Source organism: Elephantulus edwardii, unplaced genomic scaffold (genome assembly GCF_000299155.1).
Source record: "Elephantulus edwardii isolate Elephantulus edwardi_28Jun2011 unplaced genomic scaffold, EleEdw1.0 scaffold00002, whole genome shotgun sequence".
Taxonomy (NCBI): Eukaryota; Metazoa; Chordata; class Mammalia; order Macroscelidea; family Macroscelididae; genus Elephantulus; species Elephantulus edwardii.
In genome coordinates this window covers 16,061,148-16,077,883 of record NW_006399752.1, presented here as the reverse complement: position 1 = coordinate 16,077,883, position 16,736 = coordinate 16,061,148, and the positions used below count along the sequence as shown (strand labels likewise).

The 16,736-nt window shown below is 38.0% G+C and overlaps 1 protein-coding gene across 1 annotated transcript in view; it reads left to right on the top strand.

Annotated features, from left to right (window-relative positions):
* Positions 1-12,734, top strand: part of RFX6 (regulatory factor X, 6) — a 71,597-nt gene extending 58,863 nt beyond the window's left edge. Inside the window, exons 13-19 of the mRNA XM_006879007.1 lie at positions 76-185; positions 1,089-1,206; positions 2,688-2,810; positions 4,118-4,324; positions 6,065-6,571; positions 7,296-7,505; positions 12,553-12,734. Of these exons, the coding sequence (XP_006879069.1) occupies positions 76-185; positions 1,089-1,206; positions 2,688-2,810; positions 4,118-4,324; positions 6,065-6,571; positions 7,296-7,505; positions 12,553-12,734 (1,457 nt within the window). The remainder of the gene's footprint in view (positions 1-75; positions 186-1,088; positions 1,207-2,687; positions 2,811-4,117; positions 4,325-6,064; positions 6,572-7,295; positions 7,506-12,552) is intronic.
* Positions 12,735-16,736: the final 4,002 nt, after the last annotated feature.

The following is a 16,736-nucleotide window of genomic DNA, read 5'->3' as shown; positions in this document are numbered from 1 at the left end:
TTTCAGTTATATATATTTTTTCCTTGCATTCAGAGGGAGTACAATAGTATTTGTTCTTTTCTGTTTTTATGGTAGATGACTCTATCACAGTGTTCCAAGAACTGAAGGATCTCCTTAAGAAAAATGCCACCGTGGAGGCTTTTATTGAATGGTTGGATACAGTGGTAGAGCAGAGAGTTATTAAGGTATCTTTCAATGACAGATTGAGAAAAGAAATCTTTCATTAATACCTGTGGGTGGGAAGTATGGCAGGTTGTGTCAAAAAGGTTTTGAGAAGCTTATATAATCCTACATATAAGGCAGTTCAGAACCAAATTCAGGAATAGATGTTCAATTTGATAACTTTGGGATAGATTCAATTCCATTCTCCTATTCTTGAGTTAGGGGTGAAAGACCCTATGGCTTCACTATTAGTCAATAGTTATAGCTGAATTATACAGTAGTGAAAACTAAGCTTAGAAACTGGAAAGATATAAAATGTTCCTAAACAAGTTTTCATAAATACTGAGAGCGCATGGTGTTAAGAATTTGAATTCTGAATCCCAAGAGTTTGGTATTTTGTTTTTCTTTTTACGCTTTCTTCAACTCTTTTCATTAACCTTTAAGTCATTCATGAAGCAATCCATTACAAGTTTGTGTTAGCCCTTCCATACCAAGGAAAACTAGCTATGGTTTAGGGACTTTGTTTCTTCTGTAGGGAAAATACATTATCATTTAGGACCAGAGAAATTGGAGTTAATAATTCACAGAAACATATAGCCACCTCCATTCCCCCTATCTCACCTTCTGTCATTTTTAAAGTTCTGACAAAGGAAACTGGAAAAGTAATTTTAGAAATAACTTCATTTTTTTTTTGTCTAAATCTATTGGGTGATAAAATAATTTAGAATAAAAGATCTTCTACTCATAAAATTATAACAAAGGGGCCACACTTACATTCCCTGGACAGATCATTTTATAAGATTGATGAAATGGCACGGCACACCACCTGCCCATATGTCAGTTTACCTACCTCTTGGTCTGACTTAGGCTGCGTGAGTTAACAAGGTGACAGATTTTATAGTTTTGTTCTTTCCCTTTCCTTTTAGACCAGCAAACAGAATGGAAGATCATTAAAGAAGAGGGCGCAGGACTTCCTACTGAAGTGGAGCTTTTTTGGTGCTCGAGTAATGCATAATCTCACCTTGAACAATGCATCCAGTTTTGGTATCCTATGTGCTTTATGAAACTCTTAAATGAAATGCACTGTTTGTCCTGTTCATTTTTAAATACATGACACAGTCACCTCTCAAAAAGTATAGTTGAGTAGTGAACCAGTACTGACTTTTGGAGTCAAATCACATGTAGGATCAAATCCTACCAATTGTTTTTCCTAGCTATAAGCTTTACCCAGACTAGTCTGCTCATTCCAGAAAGGAGAAAATGTAGCTCTTAAATGGTTGTGTGAGCACTTTAATGAGGTGTTGTATGTGAAAGCATATTGCCTTGGATTCTGTAACAATTAATAGCAACTGTTATCATTATATTCCGTTAGTACTTGGGTAAATTTTTATTACTAAACAAACAAATAAACAACAATTAAGACAGTATTTTCCTAGGCATTATTCATTGTAATCTTGCAAATTTCACATCTTATTGGGCACCTTCATCACTGCACCCCAGATAGCAAAAACAGCTGAGAAGATACACTCCCATGTTTCTGAACCAATTTTCTTAATCCGTATGACATGTGAATCAAATTGATCCAAGTCAGCTTTCTGATTACCATTTTTTTTCTTTACAGTTTCTGTGATTCTTATGATTTTGCTGGTATAATATTAAATGAGTGGGCAAAACCTCAGCATTTAATAGTTGACTTTGAGAAATCTGCACATTACAAAAGTGATGATAATTTGCATTCTTTTTATTTCATTTTTAGTAGAACTAAATAAAATCAGCAAATCTGAGTTGAGGAATAAATAAGACATTGAAGTGACTATTTCAAGAATCCTATTAAGAGCTTTGAAATTGTACAGTAATTGTACATTACCTAAACTCATTTAAAAAAAAAAGACTTTTGTTGAGAAATCAGTTAAATAATTAAAGCAAGTTAACTTTTTCTCCCAACATACATCTTTTGCACATCTGTCACATGAAAAATAGTCTTTGCTTTTTTGAAATCAAAGAGGTTTTTTTGTTTCAAACTAGAAAGTCATCCCCTTACTTGAGACATTTTTAGTTTTGGGTTGGCTCTTTTTCTTCTTTTTTTTTTTTTGTCCAGACCATGTTGGCCATTACCTAATTATTTAGTACAAAGTAAACTGAAATAGCATAGACCTCATTCTCCCCAGGTTAAAGCTTATCACACTCCAGTGTGTGCCCTCTTAAAGCATAAAGCACGTCTCACTTTCATCCGTATTTTCCTTTGATGTAATTAGTGGCCAAAGAGCTGGCAGGACAGTACACACAGTGAGCTGGGCAGGCGGTACCCAGAAAGATTAGAGACTCAAGTTAAGCATGTTGGTCTTAGCAGGTCATTGAAAGTCCAACAAGTATTTGTTTATTTCAGTTGCTCCTTGTAGAGTGTTGCGAGATGGTCACAGAGATAAGGAGGCTTCTCTGCTTGCCTCTTTTCCTCTCTTGCGCTCCCCTTTCCCTTTTACCCCTGTCTCATAATGTTCTCTTCTCATTTCTGACCCATAAACAAGGTTCTTTCCATTTGATCCGAATGCTTCTTGATGAGTACATTCTCCTGGCCATGGAGACCCAGTTTAACAATGACAAAGAGCAGGAGTTGCAAAATTTGTTGGACAAGTATATGAAGAATTCAGGTAATTTAAAATATCTATCTTGTTACATTTCTTTGTTAGGACGCAAGACATTTTTTAGTTACACGTGTTAGGTGGGGTCAAAATAGTCTCAGGGCTCCCCAGAAACATATCATTATTTACAGTATACGGAGCTCTGGGAGCCTAATCCATAGGAAGTCACACTGCCAGTGCAAAGGCTGTTTTGAACTGTCTTTGCAGTTCAAACACACAAGTTGCTCTATGGAGAACAAGGAACAGTCACCTTCTATGTGATTTACAGCTTCAGAAATCCAGTGAAGGGTCAATTATGAGTTGATTCCAATTCCACCGCAATAGATTTTGAGGTTTTTTATTTACAGTGTGTTCATATTATTGGAGAAATTTTTCTCTTCCTGTAATTATTTGTAAGTCACCCCTTTGGAGCACAGTGGTTCAGGACTTGGTTGGTAAATGATAGGTTGAGAGATCAAACCCACCAGCAGCACTCTGAGAGAAAGAGACTTGGCAATCAGTGATCATAACCTTGGAAACCTTATGGGGCAATTCTACTCGGTCCTGTTGGGTCGCTATTAATTATAATAGACTCAGTGACAATGGATAGTTGGAATAGGAAGACTCTAATGTGTGTGAATTGGTATTCTTAGCTTCTAGGAATTTTGGTGCATTGTAGAAAATTCAAACTCATTGCCACCAAGTTGGAGTTGACTCATAGCTGACCCTTCCTAGAGTGGCTGAGGCTGTAAAACATCTGGGAGTGGATTGCCCCTCCCTCCATTTTTTTTTCCTGAGCAAATGTTGGTGATTCCAATCTTTGGTTTGGCAGTAAAATTCTGTATGGACTATTGTGATTAGTATGACTCATAGCAACCCTATGAACAACAGATCTGAACCCTCTCCTAACTTCTGCCATCCTCATAATTTCTGACATGCTGAGCACATGGTTCTATGGACTAGCCACCAGTATAAGAGAAGAAATAACTGTGATTTAAGTAGCGCATGTGACATACTGCCTTAAAATAGTTTAAAATAAGATCTATAGGAATTAGAGCAGGAATGGCATCTATCTATTTGAGGTATGAGGATTTTCGTTTTAAAGACCCTTCTTTCCAGAGAGAATTATTTAGTGCTCCTCAGAGTACACCTACTTCCAGTTAACAGAATCCCACCACCATTGCCAATACCAGTGGTCTTCCTGCCTTGTTGCCCAATAAAAACACTTCTCACTGGTTTCTAGGTTCATTATACAATCACAAAACAATTTCCATTTCTTTTAATCTACTAGGAATATAAGAATAATTTTAGTATTCTCATTTAAAAAATCTTTGCAGATGCAAGTAAAGCTACTTTCACTGCTTCTCCAAGTTCATGCTTTCTGGCCAACCGTAATAAAGGGAACTCAGTTGCCAGTGACACTGTGAAGAATGAAAGCTATGTGGAGACAGCCTATCTTCCTCTGTCAGCTAGTCAACCTGGAAATGTAACCTCTAGTCTGCATCCATTTCCACCTGGGAATACAGACACTCTGTCACTCACAGGTATGCCGTGAAACAACAAAGCCCCCCACTTATGCCCTAACAAATCTTGGAAAAACCTATTAGTTTACCTTTCTTAATAACTAATGTCATCCAGGGATTCCAAGAATAAATGGTTTTATAATGTTGTGATTTTCAACAGTTGTAATTCACATCTTTATTGATATAATTATTAACAAAAGCAATCATTCTCTCACCTTGCACCAAGAGTCTGAATAATTAGTGATCTTTGTTTAGTGAAAATATAACAGATTTATTCAAAATCCCTAAGAGATTAAAGCTTAAAAAGAAACAGATTGCATAGTTATTTTTGGCCTTGACTAGGCTATTCTAGCATTAACAGGGAAAGTTAAATGAAATATAACGACAATAATTTTACCCCTTTGTGTCAAACTAAATGTTTAGTGACTTGAAGTAGCTAATAGATATTACTTTAAATGATTATGACTTTATGTCCTTTTGAAGTTTGTTTTATATACATTGGAGTTCCTGTGTTATGCAAGCAATTCACATGCTTGGCTGCTAATTGAAAGGGTAAAGGTTCAGTATCACTTGGAGATGCCGCAGAAGAAAAGTCCTGCTGATACACTTCTGATAAGTCAGTGGCTGAAAATCCTAGGAGTGCATGCAGTTCAGGGATTGCCATCAGTCATAATTGACTAAATGGCAAATGGTTGGTCTTTATAGACAGTATTTTATTGGAAGCAAACAATTTTCAACCTGAAGAGCCTTGTAGTTAAGGGCTCTAAATTGTGCCAATGGAAAATTGGAGCCCACGGAGTTAATGGCATTCCTAAGTCAAGCTGTTTGCCAGTAGTGATTGTGTCATGCTTTGAATTGACTGTTTTGAAGTCATGGCCATTTTGGCCTTGATTACTGGTATTTCCTGATTTATGATGTATTTGTGTTGCAACCTATGCTCACTACTGTTCGTTTTGGGCTTTTCCGAGTCCATTTTGTTGTTAGTAATGTTATTGCTGCATACAGTGTGTAATTTGTTGTTATTAATCTTATACCATCTCCCCAAGAAAAATAAAGATTGGATTTATGAAGATACTGATAAGAAAAAGCCAACCCAAACCAAACCCACAGTCACTGAGTCAGCCCTGACTTATAGTGACCCTATAGGGTAGAGTAGACCTACTCACAGGATTTTCTAAGACTGTAAATCTTTATGGAAGCAGATTACTTCATAGTTCTCCCAAGGATCAGCTAGTAGGTTCAAAACCAGTGAGCTTTTACTAACCAGTCCAATTACTTAACCACTACTTCGCCAGGGTTTCTCTGATAGTATAAAGCCCATAATAATGAAGGGGGGGAAAAAAGATATTCTACATTTAAACTGACTAACATGCAGTTAATGGAACAGAATACCAATATCAGTTGGAAAGTACTTGTATTACCTTTTCATTTTTATCTTAAAATAAAACACTTTTTTTAAAGTTATGAAGAATTGTGAACAGTACAACTCCTTGTTCTCACCAAGTTTGAACTCAAGTCATTCTCATTCCTACAGGACCATGCAACGTCATAGGCTCTTCTGACCGTCATTCTTTTTTTAAGAAATTGAGATTTTTTATGTTTGTCAGTTCTCTCATATCATTGTTTCTGGTGTATTGAACCAAGCTGGAAAAAGATATATTAATCATTCTTTCAAGTGTATGTTTTAAATGTTACTCAATCTACACAATTCCACTAAATGAATGATCACTAAGTGAATGCTCTGGTAATTTTTTTTTCCAGATCAGATGGAACTTTCCCAGAGTACTGGTCATCTGATGACACCACCCATTTCTCCAGCCATGGCAAGCCGGGGAAGCGTCATCAACCAGGGACCAATGGCAGGGAGACCCCCAAGCCCTGTCCTGGCAACCCCATCACACTGTTCAGCCTATCCGGAGCCCATTTATCCCACTCTTCCTCAAACCACTCATGACTTTTATGGGACCAACACTAACTATCCCACTGTGTTTAGAGCACAACCCCACACCACATCAGGACTCTACCCTCACCGCACGGAGCACGGTCGATGTATGAGCTGGAGTGAACAGCAGCTTTCTAGAGACTTCTTCAGTGGCAGCTGTGCTGGGTCTCCATATAGTTCCCGGCCATCTTCCACCTACGGATCATCCTCACACGCCCAAGATTCACACAGTATGCAGTTTCTAAATACAGGAAGTTTCAATTTCCTGAGCAATGCAGGAGTTTCTGGCTGCCAAGGAGCAGGCTTGCCTCCTAATTCACCAAACGGTATTGATATTTATAAACCAATTTCCCTGGATTTTGAGATGGCAGTAATGCGAAACTAGACATTGAAATCCACCCGTACTCCATAGAAGGGCATCCCACATAAAACTTTTCAAGATGGTACAGTCTAGACATTTGGAGCTCATTTTTGCCACATAGGAACATATTCTGTAATTCTTGTGGCTTTAATACTTTAATAAAGTTAAATAGTCCCCCTAAAAGAATGTTATGTCTGTCGAAAATAATTTTATTATATGTTTCTTTTAGAGAACTAAAAGGAAGTTATAAATATCAGATCAAAACAGAGCTTTTAGACTAGTAAAATATATTAAGGGAGATTTTAAGGACCTGTTGACTTGATCAATTACCAGAGTAGTATCTTTGTATGGGCTGTTCTCACACCTCTTTTCCCAAGTGTGTGCCAATTTTTATCTTGTAATCATGTGAATTTACAAATGAAAATTATTACACAGATGTTGTTAATTTAGATAAGGGAAATTTGAGATAAGTCAGCATGTCAAAATGAATATTAGGACAGCAGTTTTGATTTTTTTAAAAAATTAAAAAAACAGCATGGTGAATCATATTCTTAAATAAGCACAAGCCAAATTCTATAATAAATATAGATAAAAGTAATATTTATAATTTGATACCTTAAACCTTTTTTATTTGCTGGGATATTCTTTACAAAAAGTTAATAGTACATTCTGCGTGCTTTCTCTTATAGGATACTATGGAAGCAATATAAACTATCCAGAGTCCCACAGACTTGGATCAATGGTGAATCAGCACGTTTCTGTTATCAGCAGTGTTCGCTCTCTGCCTCCTTACAGTGATATCCATGATCCACTTAACATCTTAGATGACAATGGCAGAAAGACCGGCTCATATTATGCAGATACATCAGCTTCAGTTGCGTGCCGGACTCCAGTAGTAGGTAATGTTGTTGTTCTGCATGTTGCTGTTGTTGTTGTGATGTACCATCAAGTCACTTGCGACACATAGCGACCCTATGTACAATAGCCATAAACCCTGTTCTATCCTGTGCCAATCTTATTGCCTCTGACACACCTATCCCTATTAACCCCAGTCATTGAGTCAATCCATCTCATCGAGGGTCTTCTCTCTTGCGCTGTCCCTCCACCCTGCCAAGCATGATGTCCCTTTACAAGGACTGGTCCTGGCTTGCAACATGTCCAAAGTAGGTCAGACGAAGCTTCAGAATGCTTGTGTCCAAGGAGCAGTTTGGTTTAACACTCTCTAAGATGAACCCATTTGTTCTTCTAGGTGTCCATGGTATATTCAATACTCTTCTCCAGCACCACATCACAAAGCCATCAATTCTCTTTCTGTCATCCCTAGTCATTGTCCAGCTCTCTGATTTGTAGCAAGTGATTGCGAAGACCATGGCCTGTATCAGGCATACCTTAGTCTCCAGACTGACATCATTGCTCTTCAGTACTTTGGAGAGGTTTCTGAAAGCAGACTTTCCCAATGCAATTCATCTTTTAATTTCTTGGTTGCTCATGCCCAGAGTGCTGACTTGGAGCTTCATCATTCATCACAATGCTGCCAGTCAGCCCAGTCTTGAGAATCTTTGTATTCTTGATATTGAGCCTCAATCCATATTGAAGGCTGCAGTCCTTGACCCTCTGCAGCAGGTGCTTCAGGTCCTCCTCAGTTTCAGCAAGTAGGGTTGTGTCATCTGCACAATGCAGATTGTTGATGAGTCTTCCTCCAATCCTGATGCCACATTTCTCCTCATAGAGCCCAGCCTCCCAGATAACCTGTTCTGCATATAGATTGAAAATATATGGAGATAGGACACATCCTTGGCATACACCCTCCTAATTTTGAACCATGCAGTGTTTCCTTGCTCTGTTCTGACCACTGCCTCCTGGTTCAAGTATAGGTTTTGCATAAGTACAATCAAGTGTTCTGTGATTTCCATTCTTTTCACAATAAGCCACAGTGCATTGTGATCCACACAGTCAAATGCCTTTGCATAGTCAATGAGACACAGACATTCCTCTGGTACTCTCTGCTTTCAGCCAAGATCCATCTAACATTAGCTACAAATCCCTAGTACCATGGCCTCTTCTAAACCCATCCTGTAATTCTGACAGTTCTCTGTTGATATACTACTCCATTCATTTTTGGATAATCTTCAGCAGAATCTTGTTTACATGTGATATTAATGATATTGTTCAATAATTTCCACACTCTGTCAGATCATCCTTCTTTGGAATCAGAATAAATCTGGAACAAAAAGATCTCTTCCAGTCAGTTCAGCAGGTGGTTTTCCTCCAGATTTCTTGGCACAACTTGGTGAGCACATCTAGGACAACATCTATTTATTGAAATATGTCAGTTGGTATACCATCAACTCCTGGGCCTTGTTTTTTGCCAGTTCTTTTAGAGCAGCTTTATCTTCTTCCTTCATCACCACAGGCTCGTGCTTATACATTGTTTCATGAAATTCTTCTGTGTCTGCCAATTCCTTTTGGTACAATGACTCTGTATACTCTTCCATCTTCTTTTAATACTTCCTGGATCATTTCATATTCTGCCCAAGGCATTCTTAAATATTTCAACTTGAGGCTTGAATTTGTTCTTCAGTTACTTGAGCTTAAGAAATGCTGAGCAAGTTTGGCCCTTTTGATTTCTGACTCTAGCTCTTTGCACATTTCGTTATAATACTTTGTTTTCCTGCACTGCCCTTTGAAACCTTCTGTTTAGCTCCTTAATATCTTGATTTTTTTTCCCTTTGCTTTGGCTTCTAGTTGCTCTATTACAATATGCAGAGTCTCTTCTGACATCCCCCATGGTCTTTTCTTCCTTCTCTGTCTTTGCTCTACATAGGAAGGAGAAATATTGAGACAAGCTTGGTACTCATACTGCCCTAGGCAGTTTATCTTCCACTAATCATGTGAATGGTGGAGAATTCAGTGGTGTTTCATTTCTTTGTGAGAGATCTCCATGAATTGACTGTAGATTGGATAACAACAGCAGTAACTGTCACCACTGTATATTCTGATACAGAAATGGAATTTAAATCTTCTAAAACAATAGCAGTAACTGTTACCACTATATTTTCAGATACAACATAATTATTTCAGTCTCAAGAAACATTGCTGAGTCTTCTACTATCCCTATGGTCAGCTGTGACTTAGTCTATTGTAATCCATGGGGTTTTTAAATGGCTGACTTTCTGAAGCAGGTGGCCAAATCTTTATTCCTACCAGCCTTACACTCTCTCAGTCAACATAATTGATCAACATACTACTAGATATGTTAGTCTTTTAAAAATAATAGCTGGAATATGTTTTGTTTTCAGAAATTAATGCAGCCTGTTAGATGCAGTTTAATAAGTTTGCAGAACAGTTATTATTATCTTACACCTCACTTTGTCTGATTCAGTGTTGGAACAAGGATTGTGAAGAGATGTGTGTTTAAACCCTTTAGTTTCCATGTGCACTTCAAATCCAGCACGGTATTTTATGTTGGGTTTGTCTGTTTGTTTTTTAATGTGCTCTCTCATGGAGACTATGAGCCTTTTCTCAATCCTGTGTGGCGTGTGATCAGACACTTCTGTAGAAAATACTGCTATTTTTATTCTTCTGTATCATTTAAGCAAAACAGAGTCATCTTCTTCCAATTAGATTGCTGTCTTTAAGAAGCTAAGTATCTTGCAATGCATACTAGATGCATCAGCAGCCCCCAGCAAAGTGTTTGACTATAGTAGAAACTTAATAAATCAATCAGTTAGATAAAAGGTGTTAAAGCCTGCATAGATTTAGTCTCTAAGATGACTAAGTTATCATGTAAGTATAGTCGTGTAAGTATGAAGAGAGAGTGCTGATATTTATATATTAGATGGTTGGAATCTGCTGCTGCAATTGATTTTATTCTAGCACACATAAAGGCCATTGACACTGTGTCAGGCAGTGAAGCATAAAGGAAAATGAGATCAATTCCATCTCTTCTCACCCAGTTAGTTGTTTCAGTAATTCAACAGGAAGCACTGCTTCCCTGCCTGTTACCATCACAGATGCTCCCCCCCAGCAGAGTCTAGCAGCCCATCTCCACATATCTGCAAATGGTCATTGCTTCTAGGTTACTCTAATGAAGCAGAAAATTCCACTTCAGGAAGTTGCCTCGCCATGAGATGAAAATGTACCGTGTTGCTATTGCTACTATTAGTTCTGTTTACTTGTAGAGATAGTGAGAGCTTTGATGGAACATAGGTTGTGTGTAGAGTGAATTCTAAGCATTTGTTGTCAGAATTGGTTTAAAACTAAATGAAAAAGAAAGCTTCAAGGGGAAAAAGGACTAGAATAAGTGGTGTTATAGTGAAGAGAAAATTAGGCTCCAAAGCAGATTTCTAAGAGACCCTGGGTAGTTCTAATGGCCAACATGCTTAACTGCTAACCAAAAGGTTGGAAGTTCAAATCCACCTGGATGTGCCTGGAAGAAAGGCTTGGTGATTGATTTATGAAAAATCAGTCATTGAAAACTAATGGAGCACAATTCTGCTCTGACACAGGTGAGGTTTTCATGAATCAGTGGAGACTCAGTGAGAACTTTAAGTTGTAGATTTTCCTTCCTTATGAAATCTGCTTCTTGATGAGGGAAAAGATGATAGTTAGTAAGATGAGAAAACAACAATGAGCTAGAAATGACCATATATATTAAGGAAACGTAGAGTTAGGGAGTCTTGTTGTTGTTGATCTTGAGAACTGTAAGTTTTGAGGCTGGAGAGAGGTGCATATGAAAGAGTCACTGCCTACAAGGAGGGTTCATTCTAGTAAGAGGAGAGTAAAGAAACAAATATGCAAACCAAAATATTAAAAATTTAATTTCAGATATTCAGGAGATGATTAAATAGGTAAAATAGCAGAAAATGATGGAAGAGAGGCTTTACATAAAGTCTTCGGGAAAACAATCTTACAGTAGGCACATTGAGCTGAAAGTTGAGTAGCAAGAAGGAGGTAACTCTGTGGAAGGCTGATGGAGTTTAGGCAGAAAGAACAGAAGACGCAAACTCACAGCCTTTGAAAGAGAGACACACTTGCAGAATTTAGTCAGGAAAAAAGGCCAGTTTAGCTTGAGCATGCTGAATGAGGGAGAGAATAGAACAAAATAAATCAGACAAAAAGCCACCCAAACTCATAGATGTTGAGTCAATTCTGACTCCCAGGGGTTCTTAATAAAAAGACTGAGGAGTTTAATTGCACCATAGAGTTTCTGAGGCTGGAAGCAGACTGCCTTGTCTTTCTCCCATGTTGCAGCTGCTACATTTGAACTGCCAAGCTTTCAGTTAGCAGCTCACATGTAGCCTATTGTGCTCTCAGGGCTTCTGAAGCAGACAGAAAACAATTCACATAAAATGTTAAGCGCTAAATGCAAAGGGCTTGGATGTTGCTCTAAGAGTAAACGTTGTAATATTTGATCAGAAGAGTGACAATCTCATTTACTCTTTATGAAGACCAGTCTGGCTACTCCGGAGGGTGGAGGATGGGGAAGAAATAAGGGTCACAAAGCCAAAGCCTGTTAGGAAGTCTATATGTTCATTCAGGTGAGGGAAAATGGTGATTTGGACTAAGATGATAGGGGTCAGAATGGGAAGGGCTGGAAGACTGGGAACTCTTTTTTTTTTGGAGAACTATCAGAATTTAAGTTAAAATTCAATGTTATATTTGAAATGTATGGAATAAAATACCCAATTGATAGCAGTTAAGCCTAGCTCCAAGGAAGAACAGCTTTGGTATCCACAACCTAGGAAACCCTGTGGGCAGTTCTGCTCTGTCATATAGGGTCGTTTGAAGTTGCCATCAGCACATGGTTCATAAGAACAAGAAGAGAATATTAAGTGGGGGAAATGGAAGGAAAGGTTAACATCTCTGACAAATCTCAAATACTCAAATTTAGTACAGAGGCTAAAAATACCAGTTTTCAATTGGTAATTGTACTTTCTGTTTCAGCATCCAGCTTGCAAACCTCAATTCCCTCCTCTTCGTCTCAGTGCATGTATGGAACTTCTAATCAGTATCCTGCTCAAGAAACTCTGGATTCCCATGGTGCCAATGGTAGAGAAATGGTGTCCTCTTTGCCACCTATCAATACTGTGTTCATGGGAACAGCAGCGGGAGCTGGAGGGACTTAAATCAACAATATTGGGAGGAAGCAGAGACTCAAAATTTCTACTGCTCAAATATTGTGCTTCACTCGGAATACCGAGAGTGAAGGAAATAGACTATGCAGTGACTCGACGTTTGTTTCAACACTGGGCCTACACTATGGACAATGTCATAGAGAAAGGAGACACTTGAAGAGTTTGTGCTGCACACAGATTGCTGAAGATGTGTTTTCATTACTAATCATAGCTTCAGAATGAAATCAGTGAAGATTTGAAGATGCAAACATTTCAACTATGAAGATTTAATATTTCCCTTTCTAATTTATTGAAACTTATATGTTGTTTCATCTATGGTTTCCAAAAAAGAGGAAAGTTTATTTAATGCCTTTACATTGTCTTAATTTATTAGGATCTGAGAAGCATTGTTTACTATCTCTTGTTTGACAAAACGTCAAATGTATATGTCTACCTCCTGGGGAAATGTTTACAAGGTCAATCCAGCCTAGGCCAAAGTTGTTCGACTTTTAACATCTCTTCCTTAGTGTAATGCTTTCTGTAACTTAGTACTGAGAAGGATAACAGGGTCAGGCAGCGTTTGGTTTTGTTGTACATAGAGTCGCTATTAGTCAGAGCCAACTTGACAGGACATAACAACAGCAACAATAGTACCTATTTCTCTGTAATTGGATGGAGATTATAAATGCTTTTGCTTCTTTATTTTAAAAAAGACAAGCAAGAAAATAAATAACATATGGAAACGTTTTCAAAGAGCTGCACTGATGGTTGATATTCTTTCTAAAGAATGCTGGAGATCTGCAGGCAGAACATCTTTGGATATTAAATCTGAAGGTAGAAGTGGTTGGTCAAAATGCAATAATTCAAGAATATTTGGATATCTTATCTCAATACATAAAAATCTAAAATTGGTAGACTGAGCTTTTATTGTTGGAAGCAGTCTTTAGTGCCTTGCTTACAAATTGAGAATGAGTATGTGTTCAGGTACCATGTGGTGGCGAAGACCAGTTCAGAAGTGATAGATTCATTACTTCAGATTAATTCACTTTGATGTGCTGTCTAGTTATGCTTATTTTTTGTTTACATATATATTGGCTGAAAGGTCTGTTATAAGAATATAGCTGGTACTAGGAAACATTGGTAACTTTACAGCCTCTGGTGGTTGCACAACAGCCTCATATTATTTGTATTAATGATTATATTTTTTTAATCTTTTTAAAAAATATATATTTTTATGACTTTTTTTTTTTACCCAAACTAAATTTAGGACATCATTATTTCCCAAAAAGAAACTCTGGACCCGTTAGCCATCTTTCCACATTCTTCTATTTCATTCTCCTTAACAACGGACAATGTGTATTAATGATTACATTTTACCATAAGCCTGCAAGGTCCCGAGAAGCCATTCCACATCATGGTGTAACTGGGTAAACACAAACTGTGGAATGGTCTTCAGCAAGCACTATACAACTGTGTGCACCCTTGTGAGTGTGCCGTCATTTTCTCAGCAGTGTGCTTACTACTGTGTTATTTATTAGGTAGTGCTTGAACCTTAATGGTTTTCAAAGGCAACAGGTGATGAAAAATGGCAAACTCAGAGTTCTTTCTGTTGTTATAGTAATATTGCAGGAGTACAAAGAAAGGTGAAGCCAGTAAAGCTTGGACTGAAATAGTAAACACAACTTTAAGAAATACATTTTGAAAATGAAAACCTATTTTCTATTGTACTATAATGATATTTATTGCTTCACATCTAGTATGTGGAAAGGACACATTTTTAATATTTTAGTATTTTTAATAGGATTTGACATAGCACTGAAGGGTAATGTGATAAGAAGCTAAGGCTTACTGAAGATTTTTGAGTAGAAATGCAAGGCGAGGGTAGTGATATATAGGGAATATCTGGAGAAAAGGCAGTGTTTGGGATAGGGGTGGAATTACCGTAAGCAAAGCATGTCTGGGAGATAATTTCTTCCATTCAGATGTCCAGCAGACAATCGAGAGACCACGTGGGAGCTGAGTAAATCTGAGAGAGGGAGATTGAGAAAGAAAGGAAGAAACATGGGCTTTATTTCAAAGAATACGTGGAAAGATGGGTGAATAACTAGATATGAAGAATAACAAAAAATCTGAGTGTACCAATAATGACTCTACAAAAAAAAGAGCTGTCCTTAGCCTTTTTTACTTGCAAAGCCTTACCAAGAAAACAGCTGACCCTACATACATTAACAATGTTTTGTTATGTGCCATTGAGTTGGAATACCAACTCATAGCTGACCCTCCGATGAGTTCTCAGAGGCAGCAAAGAGAACAGAAGGAGATTTCCATTTTTTTCCTTGGAGCAGCTGGTGAATTTGAACTGTGTGTCTTTGCGCTGGCAATAATATCACTTTCCACATGAAAAACAACTGGGATTATAGAGAAGTTGAAACATGTGAGGTATGTCTTGTAGTTAGGACCAACTGGTTGAAAACAAGGACAGCTAATTCTTGACACTAGGAAGAGGCAGTTGACTAATTTCCCCCAGGTAACAAGACCTGAGTTGATCTTTGCTGGGCATGTAGTAGTGTTCCTCAGTGGAGGCACTATTGACCTTTTGGGCAGAGCAGCTCTTTGTTGGCAGGACTATCCTACATATTGTACAATATATAATATCCCTGGTCTTCAGTACTAACTACCAATAGCATGTTTTCCCCAGCTAATATAACAACCGAAACCACCTTTCTTATTTCCTGGAGTCACTGGAGCACTACTGATAAATTCAAGGTTGTTGTTGTTGTTGTTATGTGCTGTCAAGTCGCCTGCAACTCATATCGACCCTATGTACAACAGCCCTAAACCGTGCTCTATCCTGTGCCAATCACACTGCCTCTGACACACCCATCCTGATTACCCCAGTGACTGAATCAATCCACTTCATAGAGGGTCTTCCCCTCCTGCTGTCCCTCCACACTCCCAAGCATGATGTTCCTCTCCAAGGTCTGGGCCCTCCTTACATCATGTCCAAAGCATGTCAGACAAAGCCCCAGAATCCTTGCCTCTGAGGAGAAGCCCGGTTTGACCCTCTCCAGGATGAATCTGTTTGTTTTCTTAGCAGTCCATGGTACACTCAATACTCTTCTCCAACACTACAACTCAAAGCCATCAGTTCTCCTTCTATCCTCCCTAGTCATTGTCCAACTCTCTGATGTATAACAAGTGATTGCAAAAACCATGGCCTGTGTTAGATGCACCTTAGTCTCCAGAGTGACACCATTGCTCTTCAGTATTTTTGAGAGGTCCCTAACAGCAGACTTTCCCATCACAATACAATCATATTTCATTTTACCTAGAAGGAGCATGAGAGAAAAAAATATCTCTGCCTTTTAGCTGTACTTACACTTTAAAAATACTTTCCATCAGAGGGGAGCTCTGGTGGCCAAGTGGCAAGACGCTGCACTGCAATCCCAGAGGTACGTGGTTCAAATCCACCAGATGCTCTCTGCTGGAGAAAGAAGGGGCAATCTCCTCCTGTACTGGTCAGATCTAATTTGACGGTACACGTAAAAATAATACAATAAAAATTTAATTAAAAAATATTTAAATAAAAAAAGAATACTTTGCATCAGGGAACTAAAGTCTAGATGTCCAAGGAATTTTCTGCTCTTCTTTTTGTTAATTTTAATTAAGACAAAATACCTTGCCTTGATTTTTAGTATGTTTTTATTAAGGCTCTTTCAAAAATAAATCTACTATTTTAAGTGACACTTGGAACAAATGTCAGTTTTAAAGATCTGACCTGCTTAAGATGATGTTTTTGTGACATGTACAGTTAAGGTTTAGAGATCAGAGTTTAACAATATGAAATTTATAACTCAATTCATAAGATATTATTATTCAAGTCTTGGTATTGTGTTTATATAGATAAAATACACAGTCATAAATGAATGTCCTCACTCTGGTGGCGAAGTCCATAGGGAGTTTCTTTGCTAAAAAGGTGCCTCTCTTGTACTTTGTGGTCAGAAGCCTCCGATG